This window comes from Urocampus carinirostris, chromosome 8, assembly GCF_059441175.1.
Source record: "Urocampus carinirostris isolate Australia breed hairy pipefish chromosome 8, RoL_Ucar_1.0, whole genome shotgun sequence".
Lineage (NCBI taxonomy): Eukaryota > Metazoa > Chordata > Actinopteri > Syngnathiformes > Syngnathidae > Urocampus > Urocampus carinirostris.
The window spans coordinates 41471488-41495512 of NC_142356.1; the positions used below are offsets into that span (position 1 = coordinate 41471488).

Genomic DNA, 24025 nt, shown 5'->3' on the forward strand with positions numbered 1-24025 from the left:
GACCTTAGGCATTTCCCGGCTTGACAATAATTTTTCCGTCCTGTATAATAATGTTTACTTCACCTTCGTCCCGACGGCGCTTAAGCTCGTCCTGTAGTTCCCTGTCGCGTTCCCTTTCTTTTGGTGTCATATCTGGATGAACAAATCCAGAAGACAACGTCGGAAAGGTACTTTTCACCCGATTGAATCCACGGAGAAATGCCAGCCTTGACCTTGTATTCCGGAATGGGATCTTCACAATCCTAGGTTTACCATCATTCCTCGTCCTTCCATCACGAAAAACTTCCAGAATGTCTTGTTTCTCTACTCCCGGAACTGCTTCGGCGACTTCCTGAAAGAGCTGGGTATCCTGAACAGCTTCACCATTTTCTAGATGTGTCTTTGCTCCAACCACCACGAGATTATGCTTCCTAGCCTCCTTTGCTAGCATTTCCTCTATTAGGCTAGTCGACAATGTTTTTAATTGTTGCTATCTAAAAAAAATAAAATGAAAATAAAAAAATTGTTGCTATGTACTCCATATTACTTATATCGGCAAACTATTTTATTCTCTAAGCTTCAGCTAACTGTTACCGTGTAGCCTTGTAAACACTGCATGGGTCAATAAAAACAAGCTAGTATTGCAAACAATCTCGCATATAAAATCCAAGTACTGTAATTTATTAGATACATTTAATCATTCAGGTTTTTTTATGTCTGCCAAACTATTGTTTGCAATGTTTGCGTGTTTTTATTTTCGACCCATTAACAAAGCTACTGTTGTAATATTTACTCGATAGTAACAATCATGAACATTAAATTTCTCTTACCTGATATGAAGTGTGCGCTGCAATTATGAGCATTTTTGATGAGTGCATCCAGTCCAATCATTTCTCTTTCATGCATTTAACCACAACTTTTCATTGATTAGGAGTCTCCGCGGCTATCCATTGAGACTTCAATTTACGATAACTAAGGTTTTTCTGATTCTGGCACACAAACACAACATGATGACAAGTAGCAGCTACGACAGTTATTCTCCTTTGTCTTCTAACCAGCACAAGTATTACAGTATTTTGCATTAAGTTTGGACAGTGATGTCACGCTTGAGGTAGGCTCTAAAAGGGTCTGTTTATTGCTCATTTTACAAAGAATAGGGACAGTCTTTTTACTTTGTATCTCTTCCTTTCTTGATCACACCGGTTGTGGTCATTTTGCTTTTCAGGAATCACGCGATACTCAAGATAAATAGCAGCGATTGGGATTATTTTTGTCTACAACATTTAATACATGAGGTTTATTTCTCATTGAGCAATCATTAGGTCACAAACTGTGAAACTCAATATACACTAGTGGCTAAGCCAAGAACTGGATTCAATTTAGCTAGTAGAAGATGCCATACACTAGAGTTTGTTTTCAATTGAATGGTATCCTGGGATATTTCTATTTTATTTTTAATATTATAAAAGCTGATCTCTACAACATCTATAGGCTGTAAAATTTTAACTATTTTTAAATAGTAAACAATTGTAACTGTAAAAAACACTTCTCTTAACCATTGAAATATCTCAGAAATTATTTTTTTGTATGTTCATTATTTAAATTATCCCTCAAATGTTTTAAGTCAGGCATGTCCAAAGTCTGGCCTGGGATCAAAATGTTATTGGCCTGCGGCCAGTATTGGGCATGTTACCTAAGTAATTAGTTCTAGTTACTACTTCCAAAAAGTAATTGAGTTATTCTATTGTAAAAGTAACTAGTTACCAGGGAAAGTTACTATTTTCATTACTTTAAAAATACAGCGAACCTTTCACAAAGAGTGAATGTATTGAAGACTGTTCAAAGAATGCCAGGCTACCAAATCTGGCCCGCTTTCGGAAAAATTTAGACACCTCTAGTTTGAGTTATTTTTTAAAGTAATTGTGTTGGGTTTGGCATTGATTGGATGGGCTCCAGAACTCCCGCGACCCTAATCAGGTTAAGCGGTGCAGAGAATGAATAGAGACTCTTCGTGATTTAGGGCTATACAAATAAAAATGACTTGACTTGACTTGAATAAATAATCAAACAAACCAAAGCTTGTTGATGCTTTTTGATGATTACATGAGGTAATCCCCCTTCAGGACGACCAGGCTGCAATGGATGTATAATAATAATACACAGATATTGTCAACATAAAATATAGGTTATTCATATGCTATAGAATATAAGTGTGCTTTAAGCCTGGATTTATATCATATAATATTACTCACTAAAGAAAATATATAATAAATCTAATCTTTTACATACAATACTGTAACTCACTTAACCCCAATTTGACTCCACAGAAAGGAAACACAGCCCTTCACATCGCCTCGCTGGCCGGGCAGAAAGAAGTAGTGCAACTTCTGGTGAAAAGAGGAGCAGACATAAACTCGCAATCTCAGGTAGGAAGGCTTTAGCACTAAACCACATGTGTCAGACTCATGTCCCGCATCATTTTGTGTGGCACGCATGACAATGCCAAGAGAAGCACAAGAGAAAAATTGGTTGAATCTTGTCAAACACTGACTTGCAGGTTTAAATATGTCAACTAGATGTCACCAAAGCCAGTCACCACTTGCAAATCACCCACTGTAGATGTATTTCCCAACATTAATCAACCAAAAAAATATTGAGAAAACACTTCAAAGACCTGCTGTTTAAGACTGGGGTCAGCAACCTACGGCTCCAGAGCCACACATGGATCTTTAGGCCTAGTGGCTCCCTAGAGATTTTTCAGAAAGGTTTGAAATGGATAAAGATGGGAGAAGGAAATATATTTTTGTGTGTATATTATAAAATATTTAATATTTTAGGGCAGCACGGTGGCGCAGTGGTTAGCGCAAGCGCGGCACAGTTCATGTCATGGGAACCTCCTGCGTGGGTTCAAATACAGCTCCAGACTTCCTGTGCGGAGTTTGTACGTTCTCCCCGTGCTTGTGTGGGTTTCCTCCGGGCACTCCGGTTTCCTCCCACATTCCCAAAAAAACCATGCATTTCAGGTGAATTGGCCGGTCCAAATTGTCCCTAGGTGTGAATGAGAGAGTGAGTTGTCTGTCCCCGTGTGCCCTCCGATTGGCTGGCAACCAGTTCAGGGTGTCCCCTGCCCACTGCCCGATAATTGCTAGGATGGGCTCCAGCGACCCTACTGAGGATAAGCGGTGCAGCTAATGAGATGGGATGAGATGAGATTTAATGATTTATGCCTGAATCACCTTTTCTTTTCATTTAAAAAAAGGTTTTATAAGGCATTTTTGCAGATCAAGATTTTTTGTTTGTTTCTTGGTCTGTTATGGCTCTTTTAAAATGTTGGGTGGGTTTAAGGCAATACCTGGGGTCTTAAGAATATCTATCGCCTTTCAATAATATATTTTCACAGTATGTCAAGACAGACCCCAATTCAGGACACAAGAAGACGTAAAACAAGGACTGTGATCAAAGGGTGTTTTTTCAGGAAACAAACACGACTTTATTAATGATAAAGTAGAGTGGGACCGGGACTGTTTTGAGGGAGAATAAAATCCTGTAAGATTTGGGAGGACTTTTAAAAACATGGGTGCAGTGGAAGATCTCGGAACAAGGTGGGAATTACAGAGGAAGTTCTGGGAGAAGAAGCTTGAAATCTTGAAAGGGAGATTTGGGAGTACCTATGAGAAGATGGTTGGAGTGGCAAGTCTTAGAGTGGATGAACTTGGAACGTGAAAAAAAACTGAAGAGGAAAGTCACGGGAGGAGAAGCTTGTCATCTTGGCGAATGAATGTCTTCAGGAATCAAAACAAATCAATCACGTGAAGTTTGAACCCAAAGTATTTGTGGTAGAGGTGGCTAATTTATTGGAATCCCTTGGGGGGATGAATATTGAGGGGGACTGGAAAATGGGTTAGTGCTGCCATCTCTGAAAGAGTAGAGGGACTGCAAGCGCCAAACCCTGACATACTGTACATATGAAATCTAAAAGCAAAGTTCATATAACATTTTAATGGAAAAAAATAAAAATAACAGGAGCAAGACTTTTAAATCCATTCACAAACAAGACTAGTCGGTTGCCGCTTTCAGCAATTCGTCTTTTCTTTCATTGCATTGTTAATGCTATATTGGTAGTCGCTATTTGAAATAATTTGAATTAGTGTTTGTTTGTTATGTTGGACTTTCCTGCATGATTTAACTAAACAAGTAGAAATTAAATCAATTGTGATTTTGCTTTTGATTGAAATAAATGCGCAGTTGATAAATACTTGTAGAAATTAAATATTAGTCAAAAAACGTCTATTATCATTTTATACTCAAATATTACACCCCTGAATCATAATTTTATTGTTAGCCTCTGAAGGTTCCCCACAGCCCTCCACCCAAGGCACACTTTTTAAGCCAGTGTTTTTTAACCAGTGTTAACTAGTGTGCCATGAGTACCGTAGTTATTTAGTGTGCCACAGAAATGTACCCAATTTTATCTTTGCTTAAAAGCATGACGTAGTTCGGTATATTTGCTTTCTTCCATTAATCAGCAGAGTAATGTAACATTTTCTCATATCGGTGCAGATTACTGTAATTCTTCTTTTTATGTAATAAATATCTGCTCATGAGGTAGTCCAGGTAAATTAAATGTAATTTTTTTTTTAAAGAAAACATACACAAAACTTTGCTGATTTTATTTTTATTTTTTTTCATTTTAACAAAAACAAAAAACAAAAAGGTTTTTAAAAATGTATATTGTTCCAATGGCAGATAGTGTTTGCTCAATTTAAGTATTTTTATGTTTTGTGCTTTTTAAGAAAAAAAACCAAGATGAAAATATAGTAAAACTTGAAAATAGGTTTAAAATGTATTCAAATCATAAATGACAGCTAAATTAAAAACCAAAATGAGCCCCCTTAGCCACAGTGATCACAAAAAACTATATACTGTACTTTCAATTAAACCAACATGATTATTTAAGCTCTAAATAATTCATTTTTAAAACATTTTTGTCGGACAGTATGCCTCAAGATTTTTTGATGAAAAAAAGTGTGCCGGCTCATAAAAGGTTGGGAAACACTATTTTATCCGATTAAACAGGTTTCGTACAGGTGCTTGAAATCATTGAAAATGCTTAAATTCCAAGGTTTTGTAGTCAAAGTTTAAAAAGTCCTTGCATTAGGTGAAGTGCTTGTAAATGCTTGAAATTGTCGCCATGTTACTTAAGTTAGGTGTTAGGCTGTTGTTAGGGGTTTTAACTTAGTTTATTCTACCAAAAGAGGATTTGGGGTAGGGTTAGTACCTAAGATTTAGGCTCCTTATTAGGGTCTTGAACTGAATTTAGAGTTCTGACATAGGGTTGGGGCCAGGGTCACAGATAGTTAGGTGTAGGTTTAAGGTTAGGAACTAGTATTTGAACTCCATATTAGGGTTCCAAACTGAATGTAAATTTCCCAAATAGGTTTAGGGTTAAGGTTACAGTTTGAAACAGGGTTAATGCCAGGGTTACAGCTAGGGTTAGGTATAAGGTTAGAATCAAGGGTTTTGACAGCAAGTTAGGGTGTTTAACCTATTTTAGGGTTCTGAAATAAAACTTGAGCAAGAGTTTCGAGGGTAGAGGGTTTAAAACTAAGGTGTAGAGTCTACACTGTAGACCCTTGCGATTTTGCGCTGGATCTCTTTTTTAATGCAAATTTAAAGAATTGGCTTTAAAAGTTCTCTAAAGTGCTTGAATTTTGCCATGAAAAAGGTGTATGAACCCTGCATTTACTAGTCCGGTTCCCGTGAGAATGGTCTTCTAACGTGGCCCTCAAGCTCACCTCTGCCTGTTTAAACAAAAAAAGATATGAACACCTGGAATCTCTTCCAACCACAGAATGGCTTCACTCCGCTTTACATGGCGGCACAGGAGAACCACTTGGAGGTTGTTAGATACTTGCTGGAAAATGACGGCAACCAGAGTATTGCCACAGAGGTAAGATATTTTAACACACGCAATGCCAAGGAGGACAATACACGAAAAATGTTTTAATGTTAAAAAAAAAAACGGCGCCTATGATAGGATGGCTTCACCCCGCTGGCCATCGCACTGCAGCAAGGACACAATTCGGTGGTGTCGCTGCTGCTGGAGCATGACACCAAAGGGAAAGTTCGCCTGCCTGCCTTGCACATTGCCGCCCGCAAGGACGACACCAAGTCGGCCGCTCTGCTGCTCCAGAACGACCACAACGCCGACGTACAGTCCAAGGTGAGACTCTGTTATGTTAAACTTTGGTAGACACTCAATATAGGGAGAGAAGACATCAATTGATTTTGACCTTGCAAGGAGAACAGGGAGAGAAGCCTTCAGATAAGAAATTTCCATCCCGGTTCTGAGACGCTCCCCTGAACATCTTCTTTTTTTAAGAAATCTTAAAGGTTAGCAAAAGCAGATCTGCAATTAGGTGTGTTGAATATTAAAGAACAATAACATAATTGACTGAATGCAACAAAACAGTGCTCAAAAATAGTCAAAATAAGGAACTTGCATCCTATGAAATGTCCTTTGCAAGTGTCCAATGTTAATAACTGAAAGAACTTATCAGCGATGTTAGTCTCTGCGGTGGTACAAACCTTTTTGAAGCTGAGATTCATGTTACTGATTAAAGTGAATGGCTACCAGTTTGATGTGTATTTTTAATATAAGATATGATACTTAAATAATGTAATAAATATATTTAATAAATAATGTAATAAAAGTAATATAACATGTCCCTAACCCTAACCTTAACTAGTCAGGTTCTTGCTATGTTATTACCAGGTTTGAATTATTCGAAGTAGGTTTAGTCAACAACTCTAAAATGTCTAAAATGGCATAAATTGATAACAGTAATCTCTCGATGTATCGCGGTTTACTTTTCAAGGTTTACCATAGTAAATTATTTTCAGTGGTAGTGCCAAAATTTGATTTTTTTCAAATATTATTACTGATGTATTATTTGATGACACGGATTCTTTGTTTATCGTGGGGGTCATGTGCAAAAAATATTTTTTCAATTATTATACATTTAAATATGCTAGTATAACCTGAAACCAAACAACAAACAGCTTTTAACAGGCTCAAGCATATGTTTAACAAATATAAGTCCTGTATATACATTTTTTTTTCTTTTACAAATAACTTCTGTAATAAGAGACTGATTAGCCAATTAGAATGAAGGACACAATGCATGAGTTGAGCAGGGAGGCAATGAGGACCAATGTTGTAAGTCTTATGTATGACCCGGCCACGGCTTGAACCAGCAACCTCCCAGTCTCGGGGCGGGCGGCCTGCCCCTGAGGCCACCGAGCTGAATTATGTATATTCAATACCATTGAAAACAATAAACATTAAAAAAAAATCAACTGGACAAGCTGTGAATGTGTAAAAAAATAATAGATTTTTTTCTGAGAAAGCACATTGCCAACAGTGTCCTTGCCTTTTCCTCCATGTGACCTTGAGGAATTACCTTGTTCTTGGTGCTTTGGTGCAGTGTTTTTCAACCACTGTGCCGCAGAAATGTATTTAATTGTTGTACTGTGCCGTGTGAAATTATCCAATTTGTGTGCCTGTGCGGTCCAGCGAAAGTTATCTTTCATTTGGATTTGCAACGACACTAACTGGTGGTGTTCCGTTGTATTATTCAATGAAAGATCTGTGCCTTGGCTGGAAGAAGGTTGAAAAACACTGCTTTGGTGACTGTTCAATTAATTTCCTTACCAACCTGGCAATCTCTCCTCCCGTTTCTCTGTCTACTAACCAGATGATGGTCAATAGAACCACTGAGGTACAACAACCGACTTGTCACTGTTCATTTTTCCCTCATCTTTGACCATGTCTTGGAGCTTTGTTTTGTTTTTAAAGATTCGTTTGTGCAGGAATTAATAATCATGCACGTCGAACACAAAAGTATAGACCAACCGCATGGTTTACATCACTTAGCACGGGGTACAAGCACAATTCCAGTTTGGTTTTTCCTTTAACTTTATATTCGGGCTGGGCTTTAAGGATGACAAATAAAATATCAATTTACTACTATTTTATCCAATAAACCTCATACGGCCTGTCAGGCTTCTTAATCTAGACCACTGAAACAAGACTTAATGGGGCAGTGTGTAATATTTAGTGCCTCCTTGAAGGACGGAAAACTTTCATTAGGTTAAAAAAAAAACATTACCTAAAATATCATACCAATGTTAATTTTAATAAAAAATTATGCGTTAAAAAATTGGTATTTCTTTAATATATTGGAATCCCTACAAAGAAGTTGCCTCCATCTTTGTCTGGCATCTCTCTGCTACTCTGAACTCTTGGCACTGGTTTTTGTTTGCATTTAGTAGTCAAACATTACACACTGGACCTTTTTTAAAAAACATACAAATAAAAAATGGATGTTGCTTTAGTGCCACACTTGTCCCCAGTGTCTCTTTGTGGCCATCTCCTGCATTAAAAGGTTTTCATAAAACCTATTAACGAAACCCTAAATCAGGGACCCGTCAGACCTTTTCATCCAACCCACGAAACAAAAATGGTCAAAATATAATTTAAAAAAAAAATGAAATAAAAAAAAAATATATATATATATATATATATATATATATATATATATATATATATATATATATATATATATATATATATATATATATATATATATATATATATATATGAACATCTGCAAAATGCTCCTGAAAAAAATTCTATGAGACAGTTGTGGCAAGCGCCCTCTTCTATGCGGCAGCGTGTTGGGGAGGCAGCATCATTAAGAAGGATGCCTCTCGTCTCAATAAACTGGCGAGGGAAGCGAGCTCTGTTGTGGGCACAGAGCTCGACAGCTTGACAACAGTTGCTGAGAGACGGGCACTGAAAAAGCTGCGGTCAATCATGGACAATTCATCACATCCAGACAGAAGAGCAGCTTCAGCGACAGACTGCTGTCACTGTCTTGTACCATGGGCAGACTGAAGAGATCTTTTCTTCCTCATTCCATGAGGCTCTTTAACTCCACCCGGCGGAGTAAAGGCCCACATTAAACCACACCCCCTACACTGCATATTACCGTACTTTTATTGCAGTGTGTATTTTATGTAGTACTATTTAAATACTCTATACAACATTCTACAGTGGGTATTAGCACGTCACATTGGGTATTTGTATATTCTATTCCTTTTGCTTTAGTATTGTATTGTTTTCAGCGAAGGGATGCTATACATATACCGTATATATATATATATATATATATATATATATATATATATATATATATATATATATATATATATATATACCGTATATATATATATATATATATATATATATATATATATATATATATAGATATACTGTATATATATATATATATGTATATATAATGGGCAGCACGGCGGCGCAGTGGTTAGCGCGTGTGCGGCACAGTTCTAAGGTCTCGGGACCCTCCTGTGTGGGTTCAAATCCAGCTACCGGACTTCCTGTGCGGAGTTTGTATGTTCTCCCCGTGCTTGCGTGGGTTTCCTCCGGGCACTCCGGTTTCCTCCCACATTCTAAAAACATGCATTTCAGGTGGATTGGCCGGTCCAAATTGTACCTAGGTGTAAATGAACGAGCAAGTTGTCTGTCACTGTGTGGCCTGCGATTGGCTGGCAACCAGTTCAGGGTGTCCCCAGCCCAGTGCCCAATGATTGCTGGGATGGGCTCCAGCACCCCCGCGACCCTACTGAGGATAAGCGGTGCAGCTAATGAGATGAGATGAGATATATATAATACAGCTACACTACAAAACGCAACTACAGAAATATTACAAATATTCTCAAAAAATCCAATAAAAGTAATACCACCGAACTAAAAATCAAGTTTTGTGGTTAAAACAGGGAACCACTATTTTATTTCGCATTGATTGTGAACTTTTCAAAACCAGTTTTATGAAACTCATCTATTTAAAAAATCAAACATGAATTAATAAAACATGAGGATGTTGTTGTTTATTCAAAAATAAAAAGAAAATGTTTATTGAAATTAAAGCCTTTGAATACATTATGTTTTTTTCTCCACTAGGGGGCACTAGACAGTACACACTTTCCCTTTCACACCTATAGGCCGGCAAAAAATAGCTATTGTGCAAATTTTTAAACCGTCCAGTTTTAAAACGTCGAATCAATGAACAATTTTTATTTTTTATCTGGCCAGCTCTAATGAAATGTTGCCTCATTTTTCTTATTATACTTTATTGGTAGCTGCTCCGGTTTTTCCTTATTTTGTCACTGCTCATTTTCTCCTCCCCATCTCGCATGCCGCCGTTATATCCGATGTGCTTTCCAACTTTTAAGTTAACTTTGTCTTTTAATCTAATTGCACCCTATGTATCAGAACGGGAAGGTAAGGATAAAAACGTGTCGATGACTTCACTGTATTGTAGATGTCAGCGCTTTCGTATGAGAGGCAGTTTGGGAAGTAAATCTTACTTTCACATATAACATCACACTCTTACACATGCACAACTATATTTCCATACAGACACATTCATGCCAATTCACTACACACACTATTATACTTCCTCACACATTCTATCATACTGTCATACACACACTACTATGCTTTCACACACATACTTCTATGCTTTTTCACACGTACTACTATACTCCTACACACACACTATTATAGACTCTCACACACACTATAATGATTTTTCAAAAACTCACCAATATAGAATGAGGGATAAGTGGTTTGTGTGCGAGAATTTAGTAGTCTGTAAGAGAGTATAGTAATATGTGTGAGAGAATATAGTGGAGTGTGTATGAGAGATAAGTGGTATGTGTGCCAAACCTTTGCATTGTGTGAGAGAATAGTATTATGTGTAAGTATGTGTATGCATTGTTTCTAAAGGAGCTTCAAATCCTTGAAAATGCTTGAATTTTATTGTTGTGTTTTCAAGGTTTGCGAAGTGTTTGAATTCTGTTTGATGTGCTTGTAATCGCTTAAAATTGTTCCCATATTTGTCGGCAATCTGACTCAATAGACCACGCATAAATGAAAAAAACAAGTCTGTTTGAAAATTATGCCGACAATGCTCTGGTGGCTTCTCTTTGCCATTGCATTTTTTACTTGGTGATAAGCAGCAGTTAGCATGAGTTTCTATGGCACTGTCATGTGAAGCATCATCGCGTTGCATCCAAGAGGACAGGAGAAGAGACTGAGATGCCAGGGAAGTGGAGAAATCAGAAAATTGGATTTGAAATAGGGCTGCAACAACGAATCGATAAAATCGATTATTAAAAGCTTTGGCAACTAATTGCCTAATTTATTGTCGTCTTGCCTGATTTATGAGCCACCAAGCATATTAAATCAATGTAAAAAGTGCATTGGATCTCATTGTGAAATTGTAAGGTTGCAGTACCACTTTAGTCTGGCAAATTGCGCCTTGAGACCATTTTTATGAAAGCATCTTACATTTTTTGTATATCATTTTTTTGTTGAACATTGTTTTATAAAATATAATATTCCGTTGTTTTGTGCACTATTTTTTTCTCCGTCCAAAACCTCAATATTCGAATATTGGAGAAATCTAAAAATAGTTTTTTTTTTCGGCTTTATCGAATAATCGAAAGAATAATCGAGCTAATCATCGATTATTGAAATAATAATTAGTTACAGCCATACTTTGAAAGTTGCTAAAAAAAGTGCTTAAATTTGGCCTGAAAAGGGTGTATGACGGTATAGTAGTACAGTATGTATGAGAGAGTAGCAGTTTTTGTGCATCGGTACGACTGTGTATGTGAGTATAGTTGTGCATGTGTTGGAGTATGACGTTAAATGTAAGAGGAAATATGATTTACCTCTCAAACGCCCTCTCATACTTTTGGAATATTTGTCAGTAGACTAGATGACCAGATGTTTTGTTTTATGTGACGTTTTCTGACAAATAAAGACGTTGCATGCATTATTTAGTGCATGCATTTTTCTTATAGATGTATTACATGCATGCAGCCTTGTGGTAATGCGACTATCGTAGAAGAAAGTTTCTGTTGTTGTTTCTTCTCCTGTTTTCACCTGCATTTTCCGCTATTGCCTTTTCTTCTTGTCCTGTCCTGTGTCCCTGGTCTGAAACAGAGCGGTTTCACCCCTCTGCACATCGCCGCTCACTACGGTAACGTCAATGTCTCCACACTCTTGATGAACAGAGGAGCAGCTGTGGACTTCACAGCCAGGGTAGCCGAACCCCTTCCGCTTCTTTTCGATCACGGTTTTGCTTTCGTTGTTGCAGAATTTTGGGTGAAATATGCAATGTGTTCATAATTTGTTGAAAAGCAATGTTATTTATTTGTATGACTGCAACAAAAAAATAATAAATAAATTACACATGTAAATCCTGTTGTTCGGTTGACGGATAACTTTGCTCATTTTAGGTTTTATTTTCTTGTACGACTATGCTTTTCCTCAATTTTTTTTATGCGTTAAAAAAATGGTAAATACAAGAAAAACAACATAAGGGAAATGATGATGTTTTTTTATACATAATATATAATATTAGATAAATCATTTTAATTTATTTTTCATTAAAGCTCCACAATGCTAAAAGTCCAGTAGAAAATTGTGCTTAAAAGGTTGTGAAAAATGAAAAGTAAAATGTGTTAATTTTCATGATTATTTTTCTTAATTTGTTGGGTTTTCTTCTATGATGTGTCAGGACCAGAACGGAAACAGAACCCAATTGCGTTACGTTTCTCACAAGTTGTATTAAAGGAAAGAGGAAGGGCTGCGCCCACGATCCGGTGTTCACTAGGCGCGGGAAGCAAGTCACTCTCGTACTCGGATTGTGATCCGAACACGGAAGTGGATCTTTCCGTAGCGAGCGATGCCGGTGTCAAGGACGGAAAAACAGGTCGATAGCCGGGACAGGAGGACAAAAACGTGGTCGAGGTCAGAAACGGGTCATAAGCCGGGACAGGAAAGCAGACGTGGTCGGGATCAAAAACGGGTCGTAAGTCGGGACGGGAGAGCAGACGTGGTCACAATGAAAACGGGTCGGACAGACGGGATCAAAAACGGGACAGGTGGGAGTCTGGATCGAAAAAGGCTTGCCCTTATTCACTGAGGTTCGCAGACGGACTGACAACAGGGGATTGACAGGCCTGGGTTCAAATAGTGACAGTGAGCCAGTCAGAATCCACGGCAGTTGGCGCCAAATGAGCGGGCACAGGTGAATCACATTACTGATCATGATAGTTTGCAGCTACACAATGCAAAAAATAAATCTAAAACAAATTAATGCAACTAGTAAAAAATATAGACAAATAAAATAAAACAAAATAATCTATGTGAGTCCAGTTCTCTTGTGGTATTTGTAAATAATTTTGTGGTATTGTTTTTTTTTAAATTTACCATTTTTTTTGTTATGACACTCAGTTGATTCTTTCATTCAAAAATTAATGTAACGGTAAAATAACATATATAAAGATGTATATTTTATGTATGCTTGATGTTTTCCCCTCAATGCTTCACACTGAAGAATCAAAATCAAAATAATAACAGTAGAAATAAAAAGTAAAGAAAATGTTCTTATGTATGCAGGTAATTTTTCTCACAGTTAGAAGGATTATTTTTCTCTGACTTGCTTACTTAATACTTGCAGCTCTACACTTCAAACTAAAAAAATAAGAATAAAGTCCAGTAACATCACAAAAATACATATTAGATAAAAATATCAGTCGAATAATGAGGATTTATTTACGCGTTGACTCAATTTAATTACTTGTAATGCCTGTTACCATATAATAGTCGCTTTCATCTTGCAACATTATTCCCAACGTATTCTCATCTGTCCTGTTTAGAATGGAATCACGCCTTTGCACGTGGCCTCAAAGAGAGGCAACACTAACATGGTGGCCCTGTTGTTGGACCGAGGAGCTCAGATTGATGCCAAAACCAGAGTGAGACATCACTGGATTTTGCAAAAAACAACAGCATAGTCATTTACCTCCATTGTACCAACGTTGTCCGTCAATCTCTCTCTTATTTTAGGATGGTCTTACACCTCTTCACTGTGCAGCCAGGAGTGGACACGACGGAGCAGTGGAGCTTCTACTGGAGAAGGGAGCCCCAATTTTAGCCAGAACGAAGGTAATTGACTCATTTTGTGCTATTGACGGCAATGAACATTAATTCCAGTCACATTTATTTGTATAGCCCTTAATCACAAAAAGTCCTAAAGGACTTCACAGCATATGGGCAAATAAAAACTGAAAAACCCTTACATGAGGAAAACAAAGAATCCTTGAGAATGGGCCAACATCAAGGTAATCCCGCTTTCAGAATGACCAGGTTACAATGGATGTTACTTGGCCAACAATAAACAAATCAAGTTGACGGCAAATATAAATTAAATAACTAAAATGGCTCGAGAAGTCCAAGACAGCAACGACGCAGATTTCTATCTCAACCAGCTTGTCAATGCAGATGATGACATGTCTCAAGTCCAGCTGCTGGTCCGCTGACTTATCCAGGTGGGTCCTTTACCTCACTTCGCTACCAGCCATGCAACAGGAAAGGACAGGGAAACAAAATAAAATAAATCAAATATAAGAGCGTCTTAAGTCTAGATTTAATCACTTCCACTATCTTATCTCAGGGGGCTGAGCATCTCAAAGCAAGGGGACCAAAATGGAGAACACTCTCGAGCCCTTGGATTTCTTCTTGGCTCTTGGAATCACAAGTAGTCCAGCATTTTATAAGCAATGGCTCCATGCAGGAACATAGGACACGACTGAACAGAACCTTAAAGTGACATCAAATCACAACAGTGAACAGGACCAACAATTAATATCTTATCGTTTTCTACATTTCCCTCTATCCTTTCAGAATGGCTTGTCACCGCTGCACATGTCAGCCCAGGGCGACCACGTGGAGTGTGTGAAGCTCCTGCTGCAGGACAAAGCTCCGGTAGATGACGTCACCCTGGACTACCTTACAGCACTGCACGTGGCGGCACACTGCGGACACTACCGGGTCACCAAGCTGCTGCTGGATAAGAAGGCCAATCCCAATGCTAGAGCTCTGGTATGTAAATTTTTCAACATTTAACATCAGGGTCCTCATTATAAAATACTACGCACGCAAAAAAAAAAAATGTTTTATGTTGTAAGCAATGCTTGGTATTTAGAAAAAAACGGGAGGTATGGCAGAAAATCTGGAGAAATTGGAAACTACAAACAGACGGCAGATGGATGAAACCAAAAAACATATCTGAAATCAATACTTTTGTGCCCAAAATATCAAATAATACTTTTCACATAACACATATAAAGAGTTTGTTTGAAAAAAATGAAGTAAGAGGCATAACCTGGAGCACAAACAAAAACCTAGAAATAAATTAATAATTACTAGTATTTGGGTTATTATTTATCTATTTGAAGCAACATTTCATATTCACTTATTTCCCTTAACCAGATTTTTCTCTAAAACCTTCAACATGTTTATAAAAAGTGCTTTATTTATTCACTATAAGCATTTACAATCATTTAACCCTAAATAAAGTTCATCTCAAATATTATTTTGTATTTTAGATTAACTTTTTGGTGACACACATGTTCAATTTTATTGCGTAATCAACTTCCTCAAGAGGTCTCGGTCATAAAATTTTAAAGTCATTTCTTTTCTCCAATAATTTAATAAACTACTCTAAACTTAATTTGGTTATGCAATTATATTTTGTGAATTTATATTTTTACTTGCTATTGTGTTAAAATTTTACAAATCCCAGTCGTGATTATTCACCCTGATAGAATGTGCTGAATTTCCCCCTAAAATACAATTACATAAAAATTCCATACAATTTTGGTGGGAGTTATACTGTGGAAAAAAGGTAATCTTCAGCTTTTTCTTTGCTTAATTTTTATTTGATTTTAAATGTGTTATACTGGTACGAGTCACTCTCACAGTTTTACTGTGTTATGGCAAATTATGGAAAAGGTTTATTGAGTACATTTTTTTTTAACATATTAGATTTAGTTATTAAAGTTTTGTTACTCTGTTGAAAGTTAGCTAGGTGAAAGTTGATTAGCTAAAGAGCTACAGCTAGATAAGCTAAAAAATAAATCTTTCATGTTCGGTTCCATCCGGTTAGCTCTATGAACCTTACAGATTGGTGTGGGTACCTAACAGGGAGGGAAATTTACGGGTGATATTAATATTAATTTTATTATAACTACTACTACTACTACTACTACCACTACTACTACTACTAATGATAATAATAATGATAGTTATACTAATATCAATATTAATATGTATATTAATAATACATTTGATTAATATTATAATAATAATAATAATAATACCTTCAAATAGTATAGTTTTATGTGTTTACAAACTATTTTTGGGTAAGATGTATTTTTGGAAATTGCAGGGTGGAAAACATTCAGAGACACTCTTTAAGAAAACAAGGTTTTATTATTGTATCCATCTATGAGCTTGGCCACTATGTGTTTCTTAATGTTAATCATAATAGTATTGTAATATAATCATAAAAACATGAAACATAGGATAGTCTTTTTTTAAATCATGACACCTAAATGTTGCTGCAAACAATAATCACCCATTTAATAGTTTTCATTGAAGACTAAAATGTCATGGCATGTCAACTGGTTAAGTAGGCTACAATCAGGGTATTCTCTCACCTCCAGCTATTTCGACAATTCAGAGATGGCTGCATATAAAAAGACACACTCTCTCAATATGGGAAGACGAGTGGCTCATCTCTGACCCTGCTTGAGGATGTGGCACACGGGAGACTTCAAAGTGATTTTAATATTCAAGAGCATTCCCCGGCCTTTCATAGGCATGTGCCAAGTTTGGAGTTGTGTGATTTAGAAAGAGAAACAGGCATGACATTTTTCTTTGCACGCACTTCTTACGTTCCCTCCGTACGACACTTTTAGTGGTCCTTCCGACTCACGGTTTTATAAATGAGGCCCTAGGCCTTTATCCATTCATTCATTGATCCATCCATTTCAGGCAAAATACTCCCAAACTCCCAAGTTTTGGTGAATGTACTTAAGGTCGATGCCATTATTTCTCTATGTAATTCATTGATTAAGAACGACATCTGCAAACGAGGGTTTTAATCTGACACAATACTGTTACCTTGCTGTACTAGTGTAGTGTACACATTTAATTTTGTAACCTTTTAGCCTATCACTTCCATAAATTTGCACCACTATAAAAGACCTCCACACCCATATTTGGCCAAACCTTACATTTGCCTGATGTAGTTTCATCAGAATTTGTATATTTTATTTTGTTTATTATAGCTAAAAAAAATGTGCAGCTCTGATAACTTCTCTTTATAAGGAAAACATCATCTATTTACAGTATCCTGGGTGAGGCACGTGTGACATTCTGTATTGCAACACTTGTTATAATCAGAGTTGCCAAACATTGAAAATCCATCCATTATCTGCACCGCTTATCCTCAGTAAGGTCGTGGGGGTGCTGAAGCCCATCCCAGCTATCTTTGGGCAGTGGGCAGGGGACACCATGAACTCGTTGCCAGCCAGTCGCAGGGCACACAGAGACAGACAATTCACTCGCTTATTCATACCTAGGGACAATTTGGACCCTCCAATCAACCTGACATGCATGTTTTTTGAATGTGGGAGGAAACCGAAGTGCCCGGAGGAAACCCATGCAAGCACGGGTAGAACATGTAAACTCCACACTGAAAGGTTTGATCCCATGACCTCAGAACTGTGCGCAGTGACTACTGCGCTCCCCTGCCGCCCACATTGAAAATCATGTTTTATAAATAGGAGTATGTGCGTTTTTTTGTAGTCGCATTTTAGAACACAATTTTAAGTCAAGTGTTTTTTGGACAATATCACTTAAAAAGAAATTTCACATCAACCCTGCTGTTAGTGCAAGTGCCCAGCAGATGGGACTAGTGCACCACAAATAATCAATAATCTTAAATTGACAATCAACATTGTCAATTTAAGAACACAAGCATTCTTTTGCCCCGATTTTTTTAGTTTTCATCGGGAAAAAACATCATCTTAGAACAAAAGAAAACCCCAAGCACGTGTGTGATTTTACTAAAAAAAAGCCAGTGTTACGGTGCGCTTAACAATTTCTTGTTATGACTAACAACTAGTAAGTAAGGTTCGATTGATTGATAAAGTCAAGCTCCAACACTCTTTTTGGAGACATCTTCAATGAAGCTGTCTAATGTTATGATAAATGTACACAAAATAAAGACCCCCCCTCCCAAAAAAATGTTTGTGTGTGTTATTTTTGCAGTTAAAAAAAAACAAGTTGTTGGTATCATTCACCAGAAGCCAGATCTAATTGGTATGCTGAGGTAAAAAACAGGGATTGTGGATTTTTCGTTTAAAATGCATGTTTTCTCTCCTTTATCAGAATGGATTCACTCCACTACATATTGCTTGTAAAAAGAACAGAGTCAAAGTAATGGAATTGTTGGTGAAATACGGAGCGTCCATCCAAGCTATTACTGAGGTGAGAGCTAGGAATGTCTCCGATTTTTTGTTATGTTTTGTTCCGCAAGTTGATGTTGAGTAAAAATGACAATAAGTTTTGAAAAAAAAATGTTTTCAGTCTGGCCTGACTCCCATTCATGTCGCTGCCTTTATGGGCCACCTCAACATTGTCCTGCTTCTACTGCAGAACGGAGCCTCCCCAGATGTCCGCAACATTGTGAGTTTCTGACTGTTAAAACGGATGATTGAAAAAAGAAGGATGGAATTCCCATTCGGGTTTTTTTCAGGCTGACAAGTACTCATTTTCAACTTTTAATACCAAATATTCATCCCAATTCCCTCCCAATAAAATACAACCAAAAGAAAAAAAAATCAACAGAAAATACATGAATCTTGTTTTAGTTGCAGGTCATTTTGTTCATTTCGAATATGAGGTTTTAAAATTATTAATTTATTTTATGTGTTTATTAATGATTATACAATCTTTGTTTAGGACATTTTATTTTTATTTTTCAAACAATATAGTTAACAAACAAATGCCACAATGGTATTTTTGATTTCTTTTTAAAATTACCAAGAAATGAAACAAAAAACAACAACAAATATATACCTTGTTCATCTGGTAGTTGTTTTCGTCATTCTAATTTTTATTCATTTATGTTTTGTTTTTGTTTTTTTACTTTACTTAACTTATTTTTCTAGGAGGTAGAAACACATTTTTTCTTTTGAAAACATAATACTGTATTTTTGTCTTTAAAAAAAACTAATTCCGAAGCCAAAAAAAAATTGTTTTATTGTGTATATTTTTTTGTAAAAATTCTTTGCAACAGAAAATATTGAACAGATGATTGTTACTTAGGGGCCGGTCACACAGCCGTTTGCGGCTGAATCACGGCTAAAATTTTGCGGTTTTTTTTTTGCCCGTGGTTGCCCGCGATGGAAAATGCGCAAAATTAGCCAACCCGCTGTTCATCGGTGGTATGCCCGCAAAACAGACGCCGGCGACTGTTCCGCTTCCTCATCGCGTCATTTCCGCGTCATTTTCTCGTGTGGACCACGGGTATAAAAGCTCCCGAGCCGGTGTTGTGCCCAAATCCGACTCCTACGCATCATTTTTATTTTATTATCTTGTTATGAAATGAAAAGAAATGTCAAGAAATAAAAATGGATTAAGACGAGGTCTCTACGGTGACGGGGATCCATGTTCACCCCCTTGACGTCTCGAGCACAACTGACGAGTGCTCGGCAAATCACGCTGTATATACGGTGAGAAAGGCGTTTGACCGTCACACGCGTAACACGCTAATTTCACGTAATAACACCGCGATACAGGCGCAGAACATGCTATTACCATGCTCCACCCACGATTACCCGCTGAAATTTCGCGTCCTACCGATGTGTAACCACGCCCTGGCCGCGGCCAGAGCACGTCGTTCCGCGTCATTTTCGTGTCATTACCTCGTGTGCCGCCCGCGGTTAACACGTGCTCAAAGTTTTGAGCAGCTCAAAACTTTTTCGCACGGCCAACCGCGTGTGAATTTCCGACCGCGAGTAAAACACTGCTGTATCTCGTCTATATGGCGGTCTCAAAGCGTCCAACAGCGCCCAACAGCGTCTGCTTCACGGCCAGAAATTTCTGACCGTGGTTCAGCCTCGATACGCCCGTGAAAGGCTGTGTACCCGCGCTCTAAAGAATTGAGCAGCGCAAAACATTTTTGCGCTGCCACCCGCGTGTGAATTTCCGACCGCGTGTTAAGCACTGCTGTATCTCGTCTGTATGGCGATCTCAAAGCGTCCAATAGCGTCCGCCTCACAGGCAGAAATTTCTGGCCGCGATTCAGCCGCAAACTGCTGTGTGACCGGCCCCTTATTTTATAACAATTTCTACTGGAATGTGAAAACCGTTCCCAAAGCTAAAATTAAATCCAATTGTAAAATAATTTTCTGGACAAAATCTCTGTAATTTTTAGTTGCTGATTGTAAAACAGCAAAACCTAAAATTGCTATCAGCCATTGTTGAGGGTATCAAAGCCTTAAAAAGAGGCAGGTATCCGTACCTATACTGGTTAAAGCGTTACTTATGAAGTTTGATTTGACACCCAGTCTTATTTGAAACTGGGATTTTCTTCATGAAAAAAACGATTCAAGATTTGATACAGACATCTAAATAAATTAAACAGCAGTGCAATAGAATCTAGGCTTTCACTGATCCATTCAGTTCTCTCTGATTCTAATTTTCCACCTTGTGTAATGACTTTTTGTGTCAAAAGCGAGGTGAGACGGCCCTCCACATGGCAGCCCGGGCAGGCCAGATGGAAGTGGTGCGCTGTTTACTGAGGAACGGATCGCTGGTGGATGCAATGGCCAGGGTGAGTTTACGCTGACTGTTAACATTTGCACGTTTCAAGAAGAACTCCATCGTTCTCAACTGTGGATTGTTCCCGACCCCATCTCAATTTAATCACAGGAGGACCAAACTCCACTCCACATCGCATCACGATTAGGGAAAACGGACATCGTCCAGCTGCTGTTGCAGCATATGGCTCACCCGGATGCAGCAACTGTCAACGGTTACACCCCCCTCCACATTTCGGCAAGGGAGGGTCAAGTAGAGACGGCCGCCGTGCTTCTGGAGGCTGGCGCTTCACACTCCATGGCCACTAAGGCGAGTAACACAAACACAAAAGTTTTGAAAAAAAAAGATTTTTTTAAGTAGATACTGGGCAGAGGGGGGTACTAACGGGTTACATTTAATCGAATACATTTACTTGTGTAGGTTTTGGGACATTTTGTATTCCTTGGATTATTTTTAATCACTACACTTTTTAATTTTACTTGAGTAGATTTGTGATGAAGAAACTGTACTCTTACTCTGTTACATTAGGCAACATTGAACCCGATACTTAAATCCCCTCCAAGTGAGTATGCATGTTTCTCCTTGGCTGGTTTTCTTAGCCGTATCCCCCTGAGTGAGAGTCGATATACAGGCTAAACACCGCCCTTCAAAAAAGCGCAGCATAACAAGTCAGGCAGGTAGCAAACCCGAGTGTGTGTGTGTGATCTGCCATAAACCCCAAAGAAAAATAACTGCACATAAATTGAACTTAAACTGTATTAATGGGATTTTATTTACTTTACCTTTTCAAAAGGTTGCTATTTTTATTTTATAAATGCATGATGTGTTTTATTGCTCTCTTTTTGTTTCCCAGATAAGGGGCCTATACTGTTGTCATTTTTGTTTTGAGGATTGGTAAAAATATAAAAAATTTGATTTTCTAATTTAATTTATTTAAATTTATCAAAACAATTAAATGTTCCGTAATTCATTATTACAAGAACAAAGTTAAACTTGAGGCGTCTGTCATACAACAGAGTAGTCACATCATCCAACATCTAACGTAGTCTTTTTGATAGTAAGCTAATATTAATACATTCAGCATGTGTTAAAATTCATTACAAGGCTCATACAAGGCTATTCATTTTTGGGGTCTAATATGGGTCTTTCAACATTTTGGTTGTCTGACCCTTGGGATAGCTTGTTAGCCTTTTGAAAGCTCAGTTTTAAATGTGATACTTGTGCTTAATTTATTTGTTTGATTTACTCTATTATTATTTATTAAAGTACTTGTTTCTGTTAATTCATTTTTAAATTAAATTTAATTTCTAATTGATTGGATGGACTTTGATGATTTGATGATCAAATTGAATGAAACAATAAGACAGTTACTCAGTACTTGAATATTTTTTTTCACCAATTACTTTTACTCAAGTAATTATTTAGATGAATACTTTTGACCTCTACTTGAATCTCATTATTCTGAAGTAACAGTACATTTACTTGAGTCAAAATTTTGGTAACTCTACCCACTGCACCCAGGATAAAAGAATATTCCATTCTGAGGTGGGGATCGCAAAGTGAAATTGCTTGATAGCGGTGTGTCAAAGTGAAATGAAAAGAGAACCTAATCAAAGATTCATACAGAAGCCGAGAGCCAGACTAATGGAATATTTAATTGTTTTAAATGCCCAGAAAATGTACATAATTTTTTTCATGCAAAACACAATTCTTTGTTTTAACCTAAAATATAACTCAAAGTTTGGGTGAGCATTACACACAATGTTTTAGAGTAATATCAAATTGCTGACCACAATTGCAAAACATTGGATGCAACAGGAATCGAATCGGGTCGCAGAGGTGAGTGCGTCAAATCTTAACCACTAGACCAACAGTGGTATGAATAACATAAGAGGAGGCATTCGATTTTATTCACCGTACCGGAAAAATTTTTTAGAGAATGGAGAAAAACAAAAAGATCCATCTATAATTATTCCCTAAATCACAATTTGCTTGCGTGGGTGTGTGTTCGTATGGGGCTTATAGGCTCCGAAACGACTGAACCGATCTCCGTGAATAATTACACAGTAGTACTTTAGGCCTTTGGGAGTGTTTCTAGCACTTTCTAGTTTCTCACAGGCAATTGAGTATTCTAGCACTGAAGGTCCTTGATTTGCTGTTCGATTAGGTTGCTTGCCATTTCACTGGGCTTTTCCTTCACTGTCTTAATAAAGAGAGGTATGTCTCCCATTTACGTTTTAAATGTGTTTTTCTCCCTGCTACTATAGAAAGGATTTACTCCGTTACATGTTGCTGCTAAGTACGGAAGCCTTGATGTGGCAAAACTACTACTTCAACGCAAAGCTCTTCCCGATGATGCAGGCAAGGTGAGATAATAGCATTTTCTGGTATATTTATTTGTCAAAACAATTTGGTTATGACATGAAAATACGTACATGCAGAATTCCTAATCTGTCAGTGTTTATGTAAAATATTGAATAATAAAAGCCACGTTTCCTGTATTATTTATGATTTGCATACTTAAAATATAATCATTCCCCAATTAAAAATTTGCCAAAGTATTATTTTGTTGTTTTGATATATTTTGATATATTTTCACTTGTACTTCCTAATAAAATACAAAAACAAAACAACTCTGTAAAGCTCTGTAAAACTGTAAAGCAATAGCAAAGCTGTCTGAAAATTGCGTTATTTTTGTTGTTGTATTATTTTACCAAAACAAGAAATAAAATTGAATAATAATATAATTACATAAATATTATGAAATTTAATATAGAAATATTTTAGTAATATGAATTTCTTATTTATTCATATGTTTTTATTTTTTTAAATTATTAAAAATAATTTAACTACTGGGGCAGCACAGCGGCGCAGTGGTAAGCGCGTATGCGGCACAGTTTTGAGGTCATGAGATCTAACCTCCTGTGTGGAGTTTGCATGTTCTCCCCGTGCTTGCGTGGGTTTCCTTCGGGCACTCCAGTTTCCTCCCACATTCCAAAAAACATGCATGTCAGGTTAATTGGCAGGTCCAAATTGTCCCTAGGTGTGAATGAGCAAGCGAATTGTCTGTCCCTGTGTGCCCTGCAACTGGCTGGCAAACAGTTCAGGGTGTCCCCTGCCCACTGCCCGAAGACAGCTGAGATGGGTTCCAGCACCCCCGCGACCCTACTGAGGATAAGCGGTGCAGATATTGGATGGATGGATATTTAA

At 37.4% G+C, this 24025-nt stretch overlaps 1 protein-coding gene across 1 annotated transcript in view; it reads left to right on the forward strand.

Annotated features, from left to right (window-relative positions):
• Window positions 1-24025, forward strand: part of ank2a (ankyrin 2a, neuronal) — a 153675-nt gene that overhangs the window by 53570 nt on the left and 76080 nt on the right. The window contains exons 4-17 of the mRNA XM_088343031.1: window positions 2307-2405; window positions 5831-5929; window positions 6017-6202; window positions 7737-7760; window positions 10337-10345; window positions 12077-12175; window positions 13798-13896; window positions 13988-14086; window positions 14825-15022; window positions 18380-18478; window positions 18578-18676; window positions 20730-20828; window positions 20927-21124; window positions 23083-23181. Coding sequence (XP_088199157.1) covers window positions 2307-2405; window positions 5831-5929; window positions 6017-6202; window positions 7737-7760; window positions 10337-10345; window positions 12077-12175; window positions 13798-13896; window positions 13988-14086; window positions 14825-15022; window positions 18380-18478; window positions 18578-18676; window positions 20730-20828; window positions 20927-21124; window positions 23083-23181 — 1506 coding nt within the window. The remainder of the gene's footprint in view (window positions 1-2306; window positions 2406-5830; window positions 5930-6016; window positions 6203-7736; window positions 7761-10336; window positions 10346-12076; window positions 12176-13797; window positions 13897-13987; window positions 14087-14824; window positions 15023-18379; window positions 18479-18577; window positions 18677-20729; window positions 20829-20926; window positions 21125-23082; window positions 23182-24025) is intronic.